General features: G+C 32.7%; 1 protein-coding gene across 1 annotated transcript; it reads right to left on the bottom strand.

Moving 5' to 3' along the window:
- Nucleotides 1-1,575: 1,575 nt before the first annotated feature.
- LOC110704333 (putative glycine-rich cell wall structural protein 1) lies at nucleotides 1,576-2,572 on the bottom strand. The gene has a single exon (XM_021882123.1). The coding sequence runs from the start codon at nucleotides 2,369-2,371 to the stop codon at nucleotides 1,883-1,885; it is 489 nt and encodes a 162-aa protein (XP_021737815.1). The 5' UTR covers nucleotides 2,372-2,572; the 3' UTR covers nucleotides 1,576-1,882.
- Nucleotides 2,573-26,624: the final 24,052 nt, after the last annotated feature.

The raw sequence follows: 26,624 nt of genomic DNA on the forward strand, positions 1-26,624 counted from the left end.
TGATAGTTTTTTTTTGTAAAATTCCAAAATATTCTATGAACACAAGGTATCCAAATTATTTAGAGAAGAGAGAATGAACTTTGTTTGATTGTTAGAGCGAGAAAATCACAGGGAAAAGAAATTGAATTCAAAAATTTAATTTTGATATGATTAAACAATTTTTTTTTAAAAAAATTATATTTAAAAAAAATATGGCGGCTGGAAAGTGACGGTTTTTCTGTAAAATTTGTGTGGGTGGGCTGCGTTTTGGTTTGGGTCACGTTTGCAATTGGGCTTGTTTGCAATTGAGCTTCTTCAATGGGCTGGTGTTGCATCTATTGTAGCTGCACAAGGGTGCAACTTAGACCAATTGCTAGCTAAATCATATTTGGGCTTAAGATAGAACCTTTATAAGGCAACTAGACTTATGAACGCAAATTTGTGCTTAAATAGAACCTTTACAGGAACCTAGACCAATGAACGTAGTAGATTTGGGTCTAAGCTAGAATCTTTTCAGTCTCCTAAACCTAAGAACGTAATGTTTGTTAGATTATAATGAGTTCGATATAAGATTAGATTGAAGGGACTAGGTTCGGAATTAGAATATATAGGTTGGGTCCAAATAAGACTTAGGACTTAACTTAAATAGGTGGAATGGACTTTGGACTAGAGCTGGCTAACTACGGCCAGGTCTAAAAAGGGATAGGTTTGGGCAAGTCAAAATAGCCATTTTAGTTAAAAACCTGAACCTGACTCGAAAAATCCAAATTGGTCCGACAAGCTCATTACTTTTATATAGGTTTGGGTATGAGATATGATGTTAAGGCCCGATTCAATTTAGTTAATGGGATTATACTTTATTTCGAATTTTATGTGCCCCATACAGGGATTTTGACTTGAGGGGCCTTAACATTGGGTTAGACACTATATATGGCTAGACGGGAGGTTAGACAATATATTTGACTCGATACATGACTTATTAGAATTAGGCGGTTAGAATTGCTTAGATTGACACATGGAGGTGATTGGGTTGGAAAAGAGAGTCTAACTTAAATTGAATGGAAAGACAAAATGACTAGTTAGAGGTGATCACGAGCCAGGCCAAGCCTTACTTTGGCCAAATTTGGCCCAAGGCTTCTAGCTGGGCCTTACTTCGGGCCAAAAATTGTATCAAATCCGCTATTCTGTGCCGAAAATAGCAGGTTTTCCACGCAAAATTTTTACTAAAATTGAAATTTAAGTTACCCAAAACCTAAAAATAGGCTAAGCCTAAAGTTTGGGGCCAAAAAATATGCCCAAACCTAATATTTTTTGGATCGGACTTATTTTGATCAACTCTAGGACTAGTTATGACTTATGAGTTATGACCTTCAAACTACAGTACACTATAAGAGTATAATAGTAGATAAGATATGAATTCAATACAACTTGCAAAATGAGTAATTAGAACCTCTATGCTACACTACATCGTTCATACGGTTTGGAATATGTTTAGTTTTCATCTAATCATGATACATATAACTAGTCTCAAATGTAAATATCCAACAACTATATCAAGTTAACAATTATATTCTCATATTACAAAAAAAAAAAAAAAAAAAAAAAAAAAAACTCTCATTATTACAATGACACGGGACATTTTTCGGGACAAAAACTAGTTACAATATATATGGCATTACATACTCTACTTCTATTTTACCACTAATGATCTCCACTTAGTACATACACATAAACTGTATAAATCCACTGATCCCACACCCGCCAACAGTCCAACACTACTGCACATGCATACTATAAAAAGGTGTAAAAAAAAAAAAACATACTCTTAAATTAGTTAATACCAAATATTATACTATTATCCATATAATACCAGCTGAAATAATCCAGCATTTAAATGATATAATTAACCATGATTTGGAGAACTCACAAAGCTACCTCCTCCACCACTCCCTCCATGAGCTCCACCAGCTCCATACCCATACCCGCCGGCACCACCACTGCCTCCTGACCCATACCCGTACCCTGACCCGGAGCCCGACCCCGACCCTGACCCGGACCCATACCCAAACCCGTAACCCCGTCCGAAACTTGTAGGGGAATGGCTTGAACCATATCCGTATCCCCACCCGCTTCTAGGCCCGGCCCCCCAACCCCATCCATAATCCCAATTCGGGCCGTGGGCTGACCCCGTGGCGCCCGTTGGTGTATCCTCATTGCCTTTGTTAACTTCTGCTAAGGGTGATGAAACTGTGCCCGATGTTGTTGTCGTCGCCGTCGACTCTATTCTCCGACCTCGGCTTTCGCCGAAGCTGTTATAGCGTGCTAGAGATGTTGTAACAAGCATGAAGAAGAGCATGTGTAAGATGGCGATTTTGGTTTTATAATGATACATTTTGAATGATTGTTTTATAGGGATAGATGTTTTTTGTAAGTTAATACTTATTGAAAAGCTAATGTGAAGCTATATATATATAGTAGGAAGAAGAAGTGGGAAGGAGGTGACCTTGTGATAAAGAAGAAAGTGACCTTTTTTAGGTGTTGTTCAAGCTTGTGGTATGTGAGTTGGTTAAAACTTAAAACTTTCATATGCACTATTTTGGTTAATGCACTTGCATGGATGATGGGACTCTCTCCTCTATATATTTACCCCACATTTTTTATTTAGTTAACACGCTTTATCATACTGTCTTTATTTAATTGATACACTATATTAGTGTAGTTCTTTCTCATTTACGAGTAACTCTTATTTACCTTACTTTGGATTTAACTATCGACTACTCATTATAAAAAAATAAAATAAAAAATCAATCAAATACGTACAAAGAAATTTAGTATTGATCAAAGACTCAAAGTATGTTAGCTAAATAAAGACGGACAAAGGTCTTTTAACTTTTATGTTAAAAAATTGATTTAATATAGGATGATTTTATTTATTGAATATTTGTTGGATATGGGTGGGGAATTGAGGGTCCAAGTGCAACCCGTGATATGCACTATATATTTTCTACTTTCGCATCAACATTAACGTGTCCTTTTGGATGAGGATTTTAGAAGCAAAGTTAGTAATACTACTACTTAACTAGTTATTGAACATCTTTCAAAAAAAAAAAATATTACTAGTTATTGAACTTGTACACATTATGACAATTATGAGCACCACCGCCATACTTAAGATAAAATATCTTTTATACAAATAAGATTTTGTCGCGTATTGAGGTTAACCTAATTTATCTCATGTGATTTTTAGCTTCTCTCAAACCTTAGCTACATCTCATTAGATATTATAACATAGTTTTATTTATATATATGTCATGCACCACATACCATAATAAAGCATTTTAATGGACTAGGGTTATTAATTAACTAAGCATTGCAAATGTTATTGACCATGTATATGTGCTAATTAATATAATTAGTAGCTAGGGTTGATTACAATGATTACTATTAATCCATCCATCTAAAGCATGGTTAATAAATAAAGTTTTAAGGGGCTTTAATTTACTAATACATGCATATGTGATAATTTATACCATTTATGATCGCGTATGCCACACATCTTGTTGTCGACGTCATCATTATTATTGTTCTTCAAATATTAATTAGATTTGATTTGGTAATTTTGTATTGGGTTGTATAGTATCTGGATGATGCAGTGAGCTCCTTGATTGCATCAGCTTTAATTCAGACCAAATCTGATCCATTCTAAGATATGATTATATAATGTATCTAATAATTATTTTATCTGTTACTTTATGATAAAATAAAGTTATTATCACTAGCATTGATATTATGGGTTGAGTCTAAACAATTTGAGTTCTATTCAAATCAAAATTTGTAATTTTAGTCATGGTTTGGATGGATTTGTAATCGACTTTGTAAGGTCAATCTATTGATCAATGATGAGTCCCTTTTATGTGTGTCGTCATTAACCCTTTTGCGCGTTTAATTTCTCATGTTATGTGGCCAGCTGACACACACAAAAACTCATGACTGTGTAATCCCGACCGAGTAATCCCTGATCGACCGAGTAATCCCTAACCGAGTAACCCCTGACCAATCGAGTAACCCCTAACTGAGTAAACCCTGATCAATCGAATAACCCCTGACCGACCGAGTAATAACCATTATCGAGTAACCCCTGACCGATCAAGTAACTTTTGACCAAGTAATTCCTGACCGAGTAACCCATGACTAGAAGTAACTCTGGCCACACATTGTGGCCAACCACATATAAAATTTTGTGTTAAAGTTATTGCATATAACATTCTCGTTTTTTAATTAATTAAAAATTCAATGATTTAAATCAATTCGCACATGCTAGTTGTTGGTTATTCCTTTATGTGGTACTCGTATATAGTCTCCCATCTTTTGTGATGTATTTGATTAGGTTGTAAGGAGTAATTATTACTTTATTAGAGGTTTCAACTATATCATCTCTGTTATTTTCATGACTTTCGTGATCTATCATATCACATATTCGCATGGATTTCTCAAAACAATTGTAGTGCGATTAGCAACAGTTTTAACCTTGAAAAAAAGGTGAATCTTATCTAATCATATGTTTAATTGATAAATTCTACAGTGATTAAGATGCATATTCCACACATATATATATATATTTGGGTCAAACTTTTTAAACTTTAACCACAAATTTTCATTAATCTGTAAGTGATAATAATACTCACATAGTGGGATTTTATTGGAATTGTCTCATTTATATTTTAATATTATTAAGTTTTTATAATTTTTGTGTACAGAAATTGAGTTATATTGTATATGTTTTAAGATGCGTTTAGAGATCGTAAAAAGTCAAATAAGACAAAACATTTAGGACAAAAGGAGCACTCCGTAATTAATTCGAAGGCATATGATAAGATGAATAATTTTTTTTTTTTTTTAAAAAAAGTTGAATAATTTAATCCCCCTATATAATATGGAAAAATATATAATAATACGAAATACAAACGTAGTATAATAAATTGAACTGATGTCGGCATAGATATAAGTACGTCGTATTGTAGTAAAACTAAAAGTTGATTAACTTATGCCTCTTTTTTAATTCTTTGTTTTTCACAATAAGGTTATTAGCTTTTGCCTTTTATATCTCAAACTCTGTTAGCTTTATACGTAGTATTTTCTTGTATATAATTAAATAAATAAATACTTTTTTTGTGTTCTTATATTTGCAACACACCCTTATGACATATACTTTAAAGACGAGATTATATAATGTGAATAAAATAAATAATCAAAATAATTCATACACGTTGTACATAATTCTTACCTATACGAGATTAGTTGTACACGTTGTACGTAATGTAAATAATAACTAACTCTTATTACCTCCTAAAAATGTGTTACTTAAGGTTGTATGACTTGTATCATTGCAAGTATGTCAAAGAAAGGAAATATGAGCTTTTTAAAATGGGTAATGCTATATGCAATCCCTGCATATTATATGCATTAAGGCAAAAGTTAACGAGTGTTTCGGGGCGTCAGATAAGAGAGCCGAATCTTGAAATATTAAAGTAAAATGAAAACTAATTACACCAATCGACGTATGCTTTTGTCACGCATTCCAAACTTAATATTATTTTAAATTTATATTAATTAGTTAACTAACGTCGTGGGGCACTTGTAAGCAAGATCCAAGCATAACCATTGTGCACTAAGTGGATATTATATAATCTGTACAATATTTAAAAAGAACTTGTTTTCTTGTAAAATTTATTACTATCCAGATAAAATAATAGAACCAATGGGTGAAAACAATGTACAACAAAAGGTTTAGAAGTTTCATTACAAATCCACAATATCACACAATCGAATCCTACGTTGATCTAGAAAATTCTTTGTTGGTAAAAAGGGGAATGCTTTGCTTTGTTGCATGCATTATTTGTGTTTACATTGATGATGACACTACTTTAATTAATTAGCTTGAGTGATTATGCATTAATGCAATACCAAATTAAAGCTATGCCTCATTTAACTCTATCTTCAAGTCTTTCTTAAATAAAATCTTCACGCATAGCTAGAATCACTTTCGTGACTTTTACAACTTCTTTGGTTTCATGTTGAAAAAATAATCTACAGCGTTGGAGAAACTTTTAATTTTAATTTGATGGTTTCCCTAGCTAGTACGTAATCATGAATTATCCTCATATATGAGACTATGTAATATAATAAGTAATTTTTTAAAACAATACTCTCGATTTTTTTTTCCTATACAATAATATCGATCCATACATAATTATTTAGATTGCTTATGGTTAGTAATATCCAATTATCTCATCAATAAGTTTATGATGGTACATTTGAGTTTTTATAGAGCAAATAATCACATTAATCTCGATATGTACCAATACTAATTTCCCTGGATAGTTTCCTCTTCTTCAAAATGTAAAAAAAAAAAAAGGTGGATTATTTTTTATGAACTACAAATATTTTTCATGAAATTTGGTTAGTTTGAAGATAAAAATTAAGTGTACTATTCACAAAAATTTTGGTTGCTTAACATATGTTTTGGTCGTGGATTAATATGCATTTACCAAGAACACATAAAAATTCTCTTTAATGTTATAATTACTATATTGTTTTTTTTTTTTTTGTTGGTTGGTAAGATGAAGGGCTCTATCGGATCGGAATTGCTCATGGGTCAACCCAGCCCGAGTTAGCCGACTATTGAACCTCTAACCTCATGATTAGAATATGCTCTCCTTTCCACTAGACCAAGCTTAGCTTGGTGTTGTAATTACTATTGTTGTAGTGCATGAAAGTTTGTTGTTTCATGGTAAAAACAACAATTTTTCCTTTTGATTTGTTAGTTAATTTATTTCAATTTTCTTAATTAAATAATTATTGTCCATGATATATGTGTAGTCGTTTTTTATGGAGTAATGGGCTTGATGAAGAGCTCAAGCTTGATCTTATTTTAATATATATGTTAGTTTATTAGTGTATATAAGAGAACAAAATACTGCGTTACTATCCAATCATTTGATGTCGTGATTTGAATCTGGCATATACACTCTAAATAATAGTCCACTTTCTGAATTTAACTTGTTAAAACTTACATCTTGTCTTCAAAAAATACTTAAGAAAAACAAGCTGTGGCATAATAATAATAATGTGATCTAATAACTAGCTTGAGCAGAGAACATAAATAAGAGATGAATTTTTATTACTCAATTCAAATTAATATTTTGATTATGCCTATTATACGGAGTAATATCGTCACATTTTTATTAGTTATACGTACTATAAGTTAACCAGCTCCTAATTAAGGCTTTATTGAACAACCTTTTTTTTTTTTTTTGATATTTTTTGATAAGTAAATAAATCTATTGATGAAGTATAGTTACAATTATTGTTGTTACGGTCAAACTATTAAAACAAATTGTCTTTCTTTTTTATTCTCTCATAATTCAAATTGTTAAATGTTACTTCCTTTGTTCTTTTTTACTTGACCTGTTTCTTTTATCACGCTTGTCAATATAAAAATTTAACGATCAATAACTTTAATTCTCCATAAGTAAAAATTTTAAAAGTTGTATATTATGAATAGTACTTATTGAGACGAATTCAAAAATATCCCACAAGAATATGTTTTTCCTTACATTTTATTCACAAAAGATGGTTTAAGGAGGGGTGATGAATAATGTAAAAGTCAAAGCGGGTCAAGTAAAAAAGAACGGAGGAAGTATAAAATACTTCTTTTATCCTAAAAAAATTGTCCCCTTAGAATTAAACTCGTATATTATTAATTAAGAAAGTATATTTCAAAAAAAAAAAAAAATTAATTAAGAAAGTAAATAGTAGGCTAGGGTATTTGTTAGCAAGATAGCTAGTAGACATTAGAAAAAAATGAATTAAATTAAAATTTGATCGAGGGATCGGTAGTGGGAGGGTTTTACACCACATAAGATATGAACAAAAAAAAATGAGAGTGAAATTATTATAAAAAAAAATCTTGCGTGGACCTAATTCACAATAATATTAGAGGTTTATATACACATAATTGGCGTTATATTGAGCATAGTGACCCCTAATTTTAATATGGTATCCTTATTTTTAACATAACAACCTTTATTAAAACTTGTGTGACCTTTAATGTTATTGTGAACCTAAACTACGACGTTATATTGAACATAGTGACCCTAATTTTAACATAGTAACCTTTATTATTCATATTGACTATATTAAATATTCCATTGAAAAATATTAACCTATAGCTTTTATAATGTCACGATGACTTTTATTTCAATATAATAACCTTTATTTTAATATAATGACTTTTTTTTATTAATAAAATAATCATAGTATCACTAATGTTAGTGTGGTCTACAGTAAATTAGTGTGGTCTACAGTAAATGTTATTATATGGATCTGATTCACACTAATTTACTGTAGACCACACTAAGGATGAAATTACGTATCCCAAAACACATTTTATATGCTAAATATCTATAAATGTGTAAGAGTAAAAATTATAAAAGGTTGATATTATGAAAGTATTTTATGAGACGAATCCAACAAGATCCCACGTGACTATATTTTGCTTAACGTATAAATCATATTATATGGTCAAACAAGAGTGACGAATAGTGCAAAAAGTTCATTATTGCAATATTAATAGAATGGAAGAAGTGTATATATATGATCAAATGAGAAGACCTCTTATGGCAAGAAGGGTGAGAAACAATCTCAGCCATCTATTCTTGATATTGCGGTCAGGATTATAACTTGATTGTTAGTCACTTAAAGCTTTAAAGTAAAAACGAAAAGCTACTACATCATGATTTTTTTAGGTTTTCTGGCTAAGCAAGCCTCTATCTCCCTCCCTAGTTTTCTCAGCTAAACTCTCAACATTTAATCCATTAGTATAGCTTCTAATTTGTTACAAATTCTTATGATAATTGCATATTGAATCTACTCTTCATCTCTGTTGAGTCAAACAAAATTGGTCTAGATGTGCTTGTTATATACCAGTACACTACTAAAGACTAATGTATCTGTAGTATACTAGTAATGTACCTTCAATATGCTAGTCATGTACCTGTAGTATACTAGTAATGTATCTATAATATTCTATTAATGTATCTGTAACTATATTATAAGTTTGAACAGAAACTTGTAGCACTACTTGTTTTTTGAAGTAGTCACGAGTGCCAAAGGTGAGATATGGATTCAGGGAAAGGGTGAAAGAAAGTCATGTCTACATTTGTTTAATCAAGTGAATTTGTTGATGTATTTGCAATAATTACTTAATGTATCCTTAATATTAACTTGATGTACCTATAACAGATACTTAATGTATCCAGACTTCCCACACTTTTCATCTTAAGTGCCCTTCTCATCGCATCCAACCCTATATATATATTTATATTTATAAACGAAAAAAAAAAGCTTTTAGCTCATCTACAATTTCTTTATTCATTATCCACTTTGCTAGTTGTCCTTAACCAGAATAACGTTGTCTGGCCTCAACCTACAGCTTATTAGCTTTCACTTTATTTAGAAAATTAGCTTAAATAAACAATGGAAAACAGTCCATTACCATTGATAATCTCAAATCCTTCTGTTCCTAAATGTCAAATCATTACAAATTCTAGATCATTTTAAAAAATATTAAATTAAAATATCATAATTATACTAAATCGTTATCATGTACCAAATATAATATTATTAACTTTGATTCTGATCGTTATCAAAGGTAACACTAGAAAATCCAAAATCTAATATTAAAAAAAGAAAAAATCCAAATGTAAGTTGGAAGTAGCTGCAATCAGGTATCAAGAGAATGGATATATAACATAAACTTTATTAATTTATTATTTATCACCAATTAATTTTAAGATGAAACTTTATTGCCTATTTGCTTATATTTCATATCCTCCTTTGATGCTTAGCTTGCTTGTACTTGACCTAGTAAAGTTTATCATCTAACATAATCAATTTAGAAAGCGACCTATTATATTAAGATGGGCGAGGAAGCACTAGGGATAACTAAACTTCATGTGTCACCTTTAACTTAAGGTGTCTCACTTCATTGAGGAATAGAAATTTAAAAGTTTGAGAGCGAGTTCTCCCACCATCTCAGGCTACAAATGGGGCGGTATATGATGATTCCCACTTACTAGATCCTTTTACATTCAAACAAACAACGTACCTTTCGTGTAAATAAATTGCAAAAAGTTCCAATACCTTTTAAAAAGAATAGGTTTATTTATAAATTCATGATTAACTAAAAATAGACATACACCATAAATATTATACACACCACCATTGCCAAAGTAAATCTTTGTCCAAACACATAGAGATATATAATCACTAGTCATGTTCAATTGCCAACTTACAACTTAATTTAATCAGTATAAAAATTATAATAGTGATGTGATATAAAAGAGGTCTATGATGGTATTAGTTATAGGTTTCTTTTTTGAGTTCATATGTATGTAGTGATAATAGATGTTTGAATGCAAATCAAATGTCTTGTTTAAACTTTTATGTTGTGGATTTGTGGAGGATCATCCACTCAATCCATATACTACTCATAAAAATTTAGAAAATTTGTCATACATCTTGTCATTTATCTCATAAATGATACTCCCTCTATCCTTATTTTTTTGTCCCATTTAACTGTGCACGGTCTCCAAGACGCATCTTAAAACGTCTATATTCTCATTTCCATACACGTAAAAATTATAAAACATGATATTAATAAAATATACAATGAGACGAATCTAACAAGACCATTCATGATTATATTATCTTTTATAGATTAACGGTACTTTATGGTTAAAGTTTTCAAAGTTTGATCCAAAAAATGACAATGAGGCAAAAATAAAGGGACGAAGGGAGTACTATGTATTAAAAACCTAGCGGTCGCTATAATTTTTTGTTATAATTTTTGGTTGCAATAAGTATTAAAAACCTCTTTGTAGCAATAGTTTTTTGTGTGTTATTGAATTGTACTAAGATTTATAGTTAGGAGAATTTTGTATGATTATAAATTGATATTCATGGATCCTGGCTAAACAATTATTTAATATATTACTTTTAAACCCTTACATATAGCCTTGATGAATTCTTACAGAATTTTATACATACATGTGGAACTCGGTAAGTCCTCCAATAACTTCCATTGTTTCTAGAAAAGCAAAACTTTTAAAGTTTTTTAGTCAGTTCCAATAAATTAGAGTCAGCTACTATACGTAGATTCTAACATAATTTCTAAGAAAGTTAGAAAAAAAAATGCGAATGGCCAGATGTAATGTGTAAGATAAATGTCGATAATAAATGGAGATGGAGTTATAGATGGGTGGGTATGAGGAAAATAGTGTGGGTTATTAAATTAAAGGTACAAGTGATATATATGAGGAAATAATAGTTTATCTCCGTGATAAGTACAATTTGTTTATCATGAGGACAAAAGTGTAATTTTTGCGGTTAAAATGAGTAAAACCGCTACTTGAAATAGCGGTCTTGCCTTAAAATCGCTACTTGAGGTAGCGGTTTTAGTCCGTGATTGACGAAATTTGTTTATCACGGAGATTAATTGGAGCAGCCTCTATATATATAATGGTATAAAATAAAAGTTTATTGAATTTAGTAAAACACTTCAAAACGGATTGTGCGAATTGAACTGGAACAAGAGGAAGTACTTTTTTTTCAGTTCTTTGTAATACTACAATAACTACATGTCATCCAAAAATTATATTTCCTCCGTTTCAAATTAGATAACACATTTTGACTTTTGACACTATTCAAAAACTTTGCTTTAACTAACATTTGCGTTTTGTAGATATGAAAAAGATATAATCATGTGGGATTTTGTTAGATTCGTTTTAATGTATACTTAATTAAAATATATTTTTTAATATTTTTTACTATAGTATAATTAAAGAAATATTCGATTGAATTTTTGCATTAGCAAACGTGATAAAAAAAACGTGTCAACTAATTTGAAACAAATGATGTATAAATTTTCAAACTATTTAAATTGAAGTGAAATTGAGTTCAACAACATCCTTGGGTGCCATGAGTAGCACCAAAGGACTAGCAATTAGAGTATATCCAAATTTTGCGTGCAATGGGTGGAACATGTGTTTATAAACGCATGTTTCTAGTAATAAGTCTACAAACTAACTATATATGCCTTGACTTATCTATAGACTCGACGATTTTATTTATGACACTAATTGCACCTAAATGACAAAGTTTATGTTATTTTGACTACTAGTCAATGGTGGTGCTATGCTATAATAATAATATTGTTGAGGCCAATTTTTGCATTTTAATTTTGTGTTTGTCACCATATTATTCAATTGTATTTCCTTTGAAAAAAAGTAGAAATACAGATAGATACAAAACGTTCTAAGCTTTACGGACTAAACAAACATTAACTTTGAAGACCATGCAATTTTCTAAAGATAAGAAACACCTTTCGGTGAATAATGTCTTTTTAAAAGGACCAACTCTTTCGGTGATTTTTTTCAATTTTTTAGACACTTTCCTATTTATTGTTTCCTTTTTTTTTTTTCTTCTTTTTCTCTTTATCCGTTTTTCAGTTCATTAATTTTCTTTAAATTTAATTTTTTTTTAAAAAAAGATTCTCAAATATATTTTATGTTATTTTCAGGAGGTCTCCCCACCATCCAACTTCCCAATTGTGTATTTGTAAGCCAAAACATTTATATTGGAGGCACTATGTACAACAAGTTGGATGGCTAATTTCTCAATGAATTGATGTTCATTAATCAATTTGGGATTTGAATATTGTTTACATTCCGTTCAAAGCACAAGCAACATATAATATCTTATGCAAGTTGTTAAAATCAAGTGGATATTTTGACTCAAGTATTCAATTTTTTTTTTTTTTAATTCGGTTTCTAAGGGTCATGTGAAGAGGCATGGTAATGTTGTTGCTCATAATCTAGCTCGTATAGTTCCGTTTTAAGTAGAATAAGTTTGGGAGAATCATAGTCCTTGTGAGGTTGCTCCCTAAATTTTGATGGATAAGTACGTATCTATATAAGTAGGTGTTTCAACTCAAGTGTTCAAGTCATTTGGAATTATATATATATATATATATAATATATATATATATATATATATATATATATATATATAGGGAAGGGATCTGGTGAGAATAGGCTTATATGTGAGAACACTATTATATATGAGAACAAATCTCAACCATTGGATACCTCATGATCCAACTGTTGAGATTGCTCACATAGTAATGACAAAAATGTAATTTACATTTTGTTTTGGCTCATTTTGAGCAATATTTTTTGTTCATTTATCAAATAAGCAAACAATTATTTGCTCATTTATCAATTGAGCAACAATTCTTTGTTCATTTATCAAATGAGCAAAAAAAAAAAATTAATTTTTTTTAAGTTATTTTTTTTTGTTTTTGTCTTATTTATCAAATGAGCAACATTTATTTGTTCATTTATCAAATGAGCAAATAATAATTGTTGTTTTGATAAATGAGCAAATAATATTTGCTCATTTGATAAATGAACAATAATTATTTGTTCATTCATTAAATGAGCAAACAATATATCTTTATTTTATTTGCTCATTTATCAAATGAGCAACTATTCTCTATTCATTTATCAAATGAGCAACAATTCTAAGACATTCAAACTAATATGAAACCTTGAACTTACTTACTATATATATATCTGAAAATGTAAACAATTGATGGACCATAAGAGACCAACCGTATACTAGTTTATATTATGCACTTCATTTTTTGCCTATTTTTGAAGTAGATAGTTCACAAGGTTAATTTAATACACGTTGTTATGCTCATATCCTTCACAAATGAGCAACCTGAAATTAAAATGAGCAAACTAAATTAAAATGAGTAAAAACACATACATTAAAAATGCATAAATGAAAATGATCAAACTTATATTAGAATCTCAGAAAATTGCTCCATACTATCATCACATAATACAAACTCATTAAATTCATTTTCGAATCGCCGAAATCTTTCAATTTCATCGAAACGCGCGACCATAATCGTCGTTGAGTGGAGCTCGAAAATGACATAATTGGTCTAAATTTTGAGTTTGATTTATTTATTATTGATGTTGCAAAGTTGATGGCGAACATAATCGTCGTTGATTGGAGCTCGAAGACACAATTATCGACCTGAATTCGATCTTAATTTCCTTGTTTTTAATGGCGCGAAGATGATGGTGATATGATCACAGTACAAAAACGCCATGGTTGATTAGAAGTTGAGCTTAATTTTTTTGAAATAAATGGCGTGAAGTTGATGATGTATACTGAACAATAGGTGAGAGGAGAGAGAAAGAGAAGGTGAGGAGAGAGAAAGAAAGAAATGTGGAGGTGAAAGAGAGAGATAAGGGGGTTGGTTTAAAATACTCTTTTGGTTTTGATTTTTTAGGGAATAATCACAACCCTTAGATTAAAAAAATTCAAAGGTCTAGATTTATTCTCACATAAGTTGGGTTCTCACATTATCCCATATATATATATATATATATATATATATATATATATATATATATATATAAGAATTTGCTAGAATGAGAAATGAGAATATGAGAAAGCCAGTTAAAAACTGCTACGTGTCCCATATAAAGTACAAAGTACATAAGAAAGGAATATTTGCTTTTTTAAAAATTAAGAAGTGGGATATGTGTCAACTTTTAAGTGATTTTCTCATTTTCTCATTCTAGCAATTCCATAAATATATATTTATAAAGATGAAAATTTACTTCAGTTGATTAGTTAACGATCCGTAAATACAACTTTGTAAGTTCATAATAAAGCTATGTTAAGCTTTAACTTATTTTATTTTGAGTACCTATATGTTAAATTAACTTTATTCTATGTAAACATTATCATATCAAGTTCATGTTAATTTGATTCAAGCCTTATAGTTTTGAGTGTGTGTTCGATCATAAGAGTCGAGTCACTGTGAATTCAATCACTTTCACGAGTTATGAATATTGTATTGGACGTTAAGATCTTATGAAAATCATGCAACATCACTCACATGAAGAAATTTGATTTTGTCGTTAATTAGTTTATTTTGAAATCAAATTATGTACTCTATCTATTCTAAGATTTTGACTCGTTTACCGGAAACTCTTGTTTTGAAGAATGCATGGAAAAGTGACTAGGTGTAAGAAAAAAAAAGTGTAAGTATAATAATGTAAGAGATTGTGTAAAGGGACGGATAAAACAAGAGAGAGGGTGTAAAAGACATAAATAATACAATATGCAATGGTGTAGGAGGGGTAAGACAGTAAAATGGAATTTCCAAAAAAAATTAGAAGTGAGTTAACTTTTTGAAACCACTCAAGGTGAAAAGAGAGAGTCGGACTTTCAAGAACACAGAAAGTATGAAAAATTCTTTTATTAATTCATGCACGGGTGCTTTTCATTCGGGTTAATATTAGGTTATTTCAAGGTTCAATTCAAGTATTTGTGGGATCATCATTTAGATTTAAATATGTTAGTTTAATTATGTACTTGCTAGTTCCATCAAGAGGTAGGTCATTCAGGTAATGATTCCCTTAGATCAGGTTGGGTTAATTTGGATCGATTAACTTTCTTGTTTATCGTTTATTAGTAAATAGCATGATTTTGAATGAAGCTGACAATGATTCGAATAAATAATATTATGTCTAGGTCTACCTACAATATAAATAGTTATACAAGACATGAGAGTACAAGTATCTAATAGTAATTGATTTAGACCTAGACACAATTATAATCATAGATTTTGAACTTAATTAGTTCATCCAACTTCTTTCAAACTAAACCGTTTTTTGGTTGTACATGATCATGATATTTTGTTAATTTTCATGAGATCCTATATTGCTTGACCTTTTGGATTTTTAGAAATTGTTATTTGTCAATGAAGCTTCCATTATCCAATGTAGTGGAGTAGTGGACAAAGATGAACAAAAAGATATATATTCTTGTTTTTGACAGGAAACAAAAAGATATTATATGCATTACCACACACAAAATTATTGGGAGATATTTATGTTGGGAATGGTATGTAGTTCGCTTCACTTTATCCACAAATTACTATTACATTCTCACCCTATCTTAGCTAGATATAGCATATATAATGGACTTGACCTGAAATAATCTAAGCTATTTTGACAAATTAGGGTTTAGGTGAAAGAGATAATAGACAGGCTTGTTTATTATTGATCACTAGGTATTTATACAAAACCTAAGCTTATAACATAGGAAACAATCTTCCTAAAAGATATATTAGCATAACCATAAATCTTAAAGATAAATATTCTCTAAATAAAACCTTAAACATAAATAATCCTAAATATATTATTCTCTTAATGATATCTATGGAAAATATATCACACATCTATTTTCCGATATCTCATATCTCTTAACATATTTCAAAGTAACTCGGTCTAGAAATTAAAATCCCCTCCATTTCGCATTAGTTGCAACAGTAGGCTTGACTCATAGTTTAAGAAAATTATAGACTAGGCTTATAGGCTTATAATATAAAGTATTGTTAGTAAGAGATAGAAATAATAAGAAAAGTAGCGTGGGTGGGGTTGGTAGGAAAGAGAAATAATAATTTATTTGTGAAAATGGGGTTAGTGGGAGAGAGAAATTATAAAATAATGGGGGGTCCTTTTCAAATATAGTGTTGCAACTAATATGAAACGGCCGAAAAATAAAAAGTGTTACAACTAATGCAAAACGGAGGAAGTATACAAACACACAGGGGGTTGTTTAGCATTTCACAAATACAATAACATAACATAACTCAAATCTGAAATAACAAAAAGATATAATTGGCATCTCTAACCCTATTAATTTTGTCAACACTTCTAACCGACCTAAATCCTGTAGATTATTTCAAGAGGTAAGGAGTATAAACCATAGATAACAGGTAACAAGGACCCAAAACATCAAGTGGCGGGAATGTGGGATAAACATTAACATGGTAAAGAAGAAAGAGTGGGCATTTAATCCCAGAAAACACGTGGTCGAGCGCAGCAAACACTCCTCTTTTGACTAAAGTGTTATGATTGCCTTAATTAGTCGTAGGTAATGGGAGAATTTGACCAATTTTTGCCTTTTCTTTGTGCTTTTGTTCATTGTTCCCTACGTCCATTCTTTGTGCTTTGAGAACTTCTTGTCGTTGAGCCTAACTCTAGGAAGATATTTTTCTTTTCATGCTTCTTTACTTTTTAGTATCTTACAAAAGATCAAGACAGTTATGATCAGTTGCTTCTTCCACTTGATCTTGTTGTGTAGGGAGATATTTTTTTATCCGTTTTTTTTTTTTTTTTTTTTTTGTTTTTTTTTTTGGGACAAAGAGATCATTGAAAGAAAAACAGTATTACAACCTAAACTAAGTAAAAGAAAGTGAAATGCAAAGCACACTCACTATAATTAGCTCATACAAACCAAAATGAAACAAAGCATTAAAAGTTTGTTATTTGCGCTTTTCGGAGCCTTGATTGGTTGACTGAATCCACAAAGCATAGCGGAGAAACCTGTCAGCACAACCCGTACTACCTATGCTATGCAATAACATGAACCCATAACATATATTGGTTGCATTGTTATAGTAGAAAGTGTAGAGTCTAGGGTAGAAAACTTGACAAGGAACCAGAAGACACCAATAGAACTTGACAAAGGAAGAGAGTAGTAAAAGGAACGAAAACCTATGGCCTGATTAAGATAAACTTATGAGCAAAGATTGATGCTCACAGTAAGAGCAATCCCAATGACCCAAAGTAAGAACAATCAAGTGGGATTCTTTGCTCTTTACCACAACTGGAGTCACATTTCCTTGTGACTCAGTACCCATACAAAAGGGTACAGTTGGTTTATCCTCCTTAAATGGGATGACACACAACTTTACAAGAGCACTATGAACCCCCAAACCATGTGTAAGGGGAGCCTCTTTCAGATAGAAATTTTTTGAAAACAATGACTTCAAACATCATTGCTAACCAACATTGGGAATTACCTTTCCTTGATAATTCCTTCACGACCCTCCAATACTCAACCATAGACCAAAAAACACAGTCCTTTATTGTAGGGAAATTTTCAACTCATCTTTGAGCCCTACCGTGGTTTATGCTTTTAGGCATGACGGCGTTCCAAGGAAAAGAAGGTAGAGATAAAAGAGTCGCCAACAAGTTTTAGGAACTTATAAACCGTTCAAGGGTGTGAAGGTTACACCCCATTCACGATCACGGAGATTGCTAACTCCATAGTGGTTCGGAACCATGACTGGATGTTTGGGGATGATGCTACGAATCCAACCTAAAAGAGATTAAACCCACCCTAAATAGGCCTCTACTCAATTCTAATGATATTCATGTGCGCTTTTCGATCAACACACATACATCAAATTAGTCCTTAACCTATTTAATCTACGTTGGTTGATTACTAATGCACAATCAAATCTATTATTGGTAATCACTTAAATTAAAATCATATTTACCTAAAACAAATTATTAATTATCTTATTAGGCCTAATTTCAAGTACAAATTCCCTTTAAACTTGCAAAAAGGGGCGTGATCAAGGCATGATACTAAACGGATTAATAACAAACCCTAGCATGTCACTAGGGGTGTTAAAAAAAACCCGACTCGGTTGTCCCGTCCCGATTTCCCGATGACCCGCAAAAAACCCGATGGGAAATTGGCAAATTTTTCTGTTTTTTTTCGGGTCGGGTACCCGTCCCGCTAAAATAGCAGTTTCGTGGGCTGGGACATGGGACAAACTTTGCTACTATCGGGTATCCAGATACCCGTTAAAAAAAAATAAAAACAAAAAAAAACCAAAATTTGGAGAATTTCAACTTTCCCGGATACCCATTACCCACCCTATCTTCTTCTCTTTCTTATCCTCATCCTCTTCTTTCTGTCTCCTCTTCCCCTTTTACTCTCTTTCTCTTTCCTTCTCAGTTCTCACGCTCTCCTAGTCTCCTCTCCTCTTTCTCTTTCCTCCTAGTCTCCTGTCCTCCCTTCTTTCTCTTTCTTCTGTTCTTTCTCTTTCCTCTGTTCTTCTCACGCCTCTCTCTTTCTCATGGTTAAAACAAAGGTTTTAGTTTCAAAATTCACGAAATTTGGTCAAAACGAAGGTTTTAATGGTCAAATTCGACCATGAAAACTCTAGATCTAGAGTTTTCATGGTCGAACTTGACCGTTTTAAACCAAATTTGAGATGAAATTCAAGGCCATTTTCGGTTTAAAAGGTATGCTTTCTTATTTTTAATTTTCTTTCTTTTTTTTCTTAAAAAAATTGAATTTTTAATAAATCCATTTATATGATATGGTTTCTGGTAATTTTCGTGCTTGTTTTGGTAAGTTTCATTATTTTTGGTTAAATTCTGGTGGTGGTGGTTTCGGTTTGGTATGGGTTGGTTTCGATTGTGGATTGTGGGTTAGGGCTATCGGTGGTGTTGGGTTGTCGATTCGTTGTGGGTTTGCGGTTTCGGTGGTGGATCTGGGTAAACTCGAATACAAACTTGAATACAAACTTACGAGTACAAAAATAAGCTACTCGTATCTAGTATTATCAAAAAAATTACGTAGTATTATCTAGTATTATAGATCTATTAATTTTAATCCGAGTACTCGTGTCCCGTCCCGGATAATTCGAGTACCCAAATACCAGATACCCGAATTATCCGGGACGGGACACGGGCCGACTTATCAACTACCCGAAGATTCGGGTACATGATGAAGTGCATGGGAGAGCTGCACACCTATATTCCTTAGAATTAAAGAAAAGGAAAGAGATAGCTGAAGTGTAAGGAAAGGAAAAGAGAAAAGAGGTGGGACATAACTCTAGAAACCCGCATGGTAACTAGAACAAATTCACAAAACAGAAGTACCACCATAATAATAACAACTTCCACAACAACAATAATTTCGAAGGCAACAATCATATCGCCAAGGTGGTCGAAACTTTAATGGTGGAGCTAAGAACTCTAACCAGAGAAATAATAAGGATGGAAGGCGCTATTTTTGCAAAAGGTGCAAGAATAACCACCCTGGTAGGGATTGTGATGGAAATTTGGTTACCTGTGGTGCTTGCAACAAGTTAGGACACAAAGAGTATGAATGTTTCTCCAAGGATCCCAATAAAAAAAGACAAGGAAATAATCAAGGAGGGGCTCAGAGAAACTTTCAGGGAAGCAACAACTATTTTGGGAACAAGGGGGCACAACAGAATGCGGCAAAAACCAACAATAGTAATGGAAATAACCAACAGAAAGGTGGAGTTGCAGGAAAGTTGAATGTAATGAGTAAACATGAGGCTGATTCCACGAAAGATGTCATCACTGGTACCTTTTTTATTAACTCTATTCCTGTTAAAGTCTTGTTTGATTCTGGTGCAACTTTTTCTTTCATTTCAAAGGCCATTGTTTCAAAATTATCAAACTGTTAGAAAACCGTAGATGAGGTAGATTTGCCTATAGTTATTCCTACGGGTGGGGTAGTAAAGTGTAAAAAGACCTTTAAAGATGTACCTTTAGAAGTCGAAGGAAAAGTGTTTTTGTCAGATCTCATTTAGTTTGGGTTGAGTGACTTTGATGTAATTTTGGGAATGGATTGGTTGAGCAAGTATAGCGTAGAGATTAGTTGTAGATCACAGAAAGTAAAAATGAGTACAGCTGATTATGAGTTGGTGACATATTGGATGCATGGTGAAACCAAGTGCCCAAGGATCATATATGTGTTATAATTGGCAAAGTATATTAAGAAGGGGCATCCAGTGTATTTTTGTAGTATGAGGAATATGGAACATGAAGAGACAACTAAACTTGAGGATATAGAAGTAGTAAATGAGTTTCTAGATGTGTTTCCAGAAGAGATTCCTGGAATGCCACCCAAAAGGGCTATTGATTTCACAATATAGCTAGTTTTAGGAACAACACCAATTTCTAAGGCACCATATCGAATGGCACCTACAGAGATGATAGAGTTAAAGGAGCAATTGCAGGATTTGTTAGAAAAGGGATATATAAGACCAAGTGCATCACCTTGGGGAGCACTAGTGTTTTTTGTGAAAAAGAAAGAAGGAATAATGAGGTTATGTATTGACTATAGGGAGTTAAATAAGGTCACCATAAAGAACAAGTACCCATTACCAAGGATTGATGACCTCTTTGACCAGTTGAAAGGCGCAGCTGTGTTTTCTAAGATTGATTTAAGGTCTGGTTACCATCAACTTAGGATTGCAAATGAATATATTCCCAAGACTGCATTTAGAACAAGATATGGACATTATGAGTTCACAATAATGCCTTTTGGGTTGACGAATGCTCCTGCAACCTTTATGGACTTGATGAATAGGGTGTTTCATCCATTTATGAACAAGTTTGTGGTAGTGTTCATAGATGATATACTGGTGTATTAGAAGAGTAAAGAAAAACATGTAGAACATTTGAGGGCAATTTTGCAAACACTAAGGGAAAACAAGGTTTACGCAAAGTTCTCTAAGTGTGAGTTTTGGTTGGAGAAAGTAGCATTTCTAGGTCATTTTGTGTCCAAAGATGGGGTAGAAGTAGATCCAGCAAAGATCGAGGCAGTGAAAGGTTGGCCTACGCCAAAAATAGTGTATGAAGTTAGGAGTTTCTTAGGTTTAGCAGGGTATTATAGGCGTTTTGTGAAATATTTCTCGAAGATTGCTAAACCTATGACCTCTCTAATGATGAAGGATAAGAAGTTTGAGTGGGATGACAAGTGTGAGGAAGCATTCCAACTCTTGAAACAAAAGCTAATCACAGCGCCAGTGCTTACACTACCACACGATAGTGGAATTTATGATGTATATAGTGACGCATCCAAGAATGGTCTAGGATGTGTACTTATGCAAAATGGGAAGGTGATTGCGTATGAATCAAGACAGTTAAAGACTCATGAATTAAATTACCCTACTCATGACTTAGAACTAGCTGCAATCATTTTTGTGCTAAAGATTTGGAGGCACTACTTGTATGGAGTGAAATGTAGGATTTATACATACCATAAGAGTTTAAAATACATTTTCACTCAAAAGGATTTAAACTCACGCAAAAGGAGATGGTTAGAGTATACGACAGATTACGACTTAGACATACAATATCATGAGGGGAAATCAAATGTAGTCGCAGATGCTCTAAGTCGTAAAACTAGTCATGGACTGAATACTTTGAAAGTGGCTGATGAGTTATGTAGATAAATGAGGAAAATGAATCTAGAAGTGGTAGAATGGGGAGTGCCAATAGGCATAATTGCAAACCTAAGTATTCAACCAACAATATTTGATGAGATAAGGGAAAATCAAGCAGAAGATGTAAAGTTGGATAGGATTCGTGAGTAAATAAAGCAAGGAAAAGCTACGGAAAAATTCATGAAGATGGAAGTTTAAGGTACAAGGGTCGTTGGTGTGTACCACAAAAATGTGAGGAGGTAAAGAGAAAGTTGATGGAAGAAGGCCACAATACACGTATTCAGTACACCTAGGAGGGGACAAGCTATATAAAGACCTGAAAAAGATGTATTGGTGGCCAAGAATGAAGAATGAGGTTGCGGAATTTGTGGCAAAGTGTCTAACTTGTCAGAAAGTGAAGATAGAACACAAAAGACCGCAAGGAACTGTGCAATCATTGGAAATTCCTGGATGGAAATGGGATTTTATTTCAATGGACTTTGTGACTTGCCTCCCAAAGTCAAAGAATGGAAATGACACCATTTGGGTAGTGGTGGATAGACTTACAAAATCTGCAGTGTTTATACCAATGAAGGAGACTTGGAAGATGGAGCAACTTGCAAAAGCTTACATAAAAAATGTGGTGAGATTACTTGGAGTTCAAAAGATATTGTGTCTGACAGAGATGGGTACAAAATTTCACCCTGCCACAGATGGGCAAACTGAGAGAACTTTCAAACCTTGGAAGACATATTGAGGGCTTCTGTTATAGATTTCCAAGGGGGATAGGAAGATAGCTTGGACTTAATTGAATTTTCCTATAATAATAGCTACCATGCAAGCATTGGCATGGCTTCATTTGAGGCATTATATGGAAGGAAGTGTTGCAGTCCGATCTATTGGAACGACATAAGTGAAACAATGATTTTAGGGCCTCAAATGATCGAGGTTACTGTTAAGCAGGTAAGGGAGATTCAAGCTAAGATTCAAGCGGCGCAAGATCGCCAAAAGAGCTACGCGGGCTTGAAGCGCAGAGAGAGGAATTTGAGGTCGGTGACAATGAAAGGTGTAGTGAGATTTGGATAGAAAGGAAAGCTTAGCCCAAAGTATATTGGTCCATATGAAGTATTGCAAAGGATAGGCAAAGTAGCTTATAGGTTGGCCTTACCAATGGAGCTAAGTAAAATGTATGATGTATTTCATGTATCTCAGTTAAGAAGGTATATCCCTGATAAGTCACATGTGCTACAACCCAAAACCATTGAGTTAGATTAAAGCATAACTTATGAGGAAAGATCTGTCAAGTTCCTTGATAGTAAAGTGCGTCGTACACGCAATAAGGAAGTTAAGATTGTTAAATTGCTATGGTCTAACCAAGAGTATGAAGAAGCAACTTGGGGAGCTGAGGATGAGATGAAAAAGAAATATCCCGTGTTGTTTGAGACATGTTGAGTTACGGAGACGTAACTCGTTTTCTTTACAGGGGGGTAGAATGCGGTAGAATTTCGTGCTTTTTCCTATAGTTTTAGATATTTTTGTGCTTTTTGAACATTTTTAACGTTTATTTCACTAGGCGAAAAATACAAATGGGCACCGGTTCAAAACCCCATTTAGCACCGGTTTTGAACCGGTCCTTATTTGAGGGATGCCAAAAACCAAAAGATTTCGCACCGGTGCAAAAACTTAGATTTCGCACAGGTTCTTGCTATGAATCGGTGCGAAAAATGACCCAAAAAAAAAAAATTTAGCACCAGTTCTGTTTCAAAACCGGTGCCAAAAATGGCCCAAAAAATCAATTTTTTTTTTTCTTTTTTTGCATTTTTTCACTTAAATTGTACCAAATACTTATATATAATCATAATATACATAAAACACATATATTTTCTTCAACAACTTGTAATATTACACTTTAAAAAACTGAAGAAAAACAAAAACAAAAACAAATCTGTTCCTAATTGATTGTATACCGTAAATGCAACAACCAATCGCAGTTTACGAAGTGCATTGGCAGCAAACCTTGATGCATAAACTGTGATACCAGAGCTTGGTGAGCTTCCAACCCCCTTTGCAAGAGGGTCTCGTAATGATTTCCCATGCTTCTTTCTGTTGTATTGCTGCCATGCTACCTGTATGAAACAGGCTGTCCATGTCCTCCACTTTTTTGTGCCTTATCTCTAGATCCTTCAACAAGTTCAACCACATAGCCCACATTGGAATGCAGTTTCTTGACAACCGATCCCGAAATTGTTTAAACACGCAGTTGCAGAGAAATTTGAACGACTTTAATCTCATTGCATATGTACAAGGGTAAAAAGAAAACAAAAATAAGCAGACAAGGTTGTATAACCCGAGCCTTCAAATTGGTAAATTAGCACCATGACTTGATGCTTTACAATCTCCTTTTTACCTACAAGAATGAAAAACAAAAAGAATTAGTTAAAAAAATGATTATAAAAGCCTAATAAACTTTAAATTATAAAAAAATATAACCAACATAGCCAACTATAATCAACCTTGCACAAGAAAGAAATGCACATTTGACTCATAAATAGGAACTAAACAATGTAAATTACATGACAAACTGATAAAATAAACACATATAATATGCATCAAAACTTTTGAAGTACAAACTGTGCATAAAACTTCTCAAATAAAGCATGAAAATCATTCCTAATGAGTCCTCTGTTTCTAGCAACCTTGACCCTTTTAAGCAATTAAGCATACACTTCATTTAGATAAATATAGAAGATGAAAGTTGAAAATGCACTGGCAAGGTTAAACAGATTATGATCGACCCCAATGTCCTCCTATCCCAAAATTGCACATGAAATACCTCCAAGTTCCTAGTCCACCACCCAGTCTGCAAGGTCACCAGCTAGAAACAGTTCAAACATATGCACAGGTATAAAGCTGCCCACTTCAAACATATATACATAGAGCAACCCGTCTAGGTGTAGAGTGCGTGCATTGAACTGGCATGTCCCATAAACTATCAAATTTTCAGTCATGCATAGTACCTGATCCAGTGTGTTTTGCAGCTTACCTTCCAATTCATCAATAATTTTTCCTCATTTCCTTCCTGCACACTGCTCCCCTCCTCGCCTGCCCCCCCCCCCCCTTATGGCACACCTTCCATCTCCCTGCCTACACACTTTTCCTCTGCTTGCACACTTAACTCATCCCCAAACTAAATAGCAGCATAAACAGATTCTACACAAAAATATAATCAAAGTAATTACTTTTTACAAAAATCGAATTAAGCTACCATACAAAATTATTAAAATTAAACAACACAAATCTGGGAATGAGCTACCATAAGATGTTGAAGCAGAAAAATCGCAAAAATAAAATCCAGACACCACAACTCAGAATCAATTTCCACAACATTAACACTCTTTTTAAATATGCATGCATTGTCATAAAATGATTCTAAAACATCAAAATCGCATAATTAATTTCATCGGATCATCCAAACCAGCAACAATTTCACAGAAAATTAACACAAAAATCCTTTAACCTATGAAAATACCAAATTGACACAAAAATCCTAAAAAAGCAAAATAAAATTCATAGAAAAATCAAAAGAATCACCAAAAAAAATAAAAAATAATTACCTGACCAAAACCTTGAGATTGATATGAGTAGCTTGATCAGGAGCAGGCTTCTTATCTTCGTTAAAAGCGTTGTTACCTCCATTGTTGTTGGTATTAGTTTCTCCAGTCATCTTCAAGAAATTTCGAACAATGTTACATCAATTAAACCTAAAATTTCAAAGCATTTAACATGAATAATTGGACCAAAAGACCAAAATTTAACATAAAGCTAAAATAACCTAAAAACCCTAACCTCGAATTTTTGATTTTTGGTTCAAAATTAATTCGAATTTGTTGTTGTTGAAGACGCAGGCACATCAAATTGATTCAAAATAGACGAACCCAGAAACCCTAACCTCCAATATTGTAGAAAGAGCGAAGGAGAAGGAGATCGAAAGAGAGAAGAAAAGAAAGGGAAAGTGGCGGTTATGGAGAAGGAGAGAGAAGGAGAGAGAAGGAGTTTGAGGAAAGTGCTGAGAGAAAGCTCAGAAGCCCCTTCAATGAAGAAATTTGAGTACGCTTCAATGGAGGAGGGAGAGAGGAGAGAGAGGCAGATGAGAGAGGAGGAAAGATCGAGGAAATGAAAGAGAAAGAAAGAGTATATCCGGGGTTTTTTATTTTTTTTTATTTTACAATAGATTTCGCACTAATTCGAACTGAACCGGTGCGATTAACTCATTTTTCGCACCGGTTTGGTTAGAACCGGTGGGAAAACTCTTCCCCTCAATCCCGCCTATTTTTTTCGCACCGATTTTTCTGCGGTGCCTATTTCATTTTTTCTACTAGTGTTTCGAGTACTTTTGATTTCAAAGAGACATTAAAGGCAAAAGTATGACAAAAGAGTACAACAA

This window comes from Chenopodium quinoa, unplaced genomic scaffold (assembly GCF_001683475.1).
Source record: "Chenopodium quinoa cultivar QQ74 unplaced genomic scaffold, ASM168347v1, whole genome shotgun sequence".
NCBI lineage: Eukaryota > Viridiplantae > Streptophyta > Magnoliopsida > Caryophyllales > Amaranthaceae > Chenopodium > Chenopodium quinoa.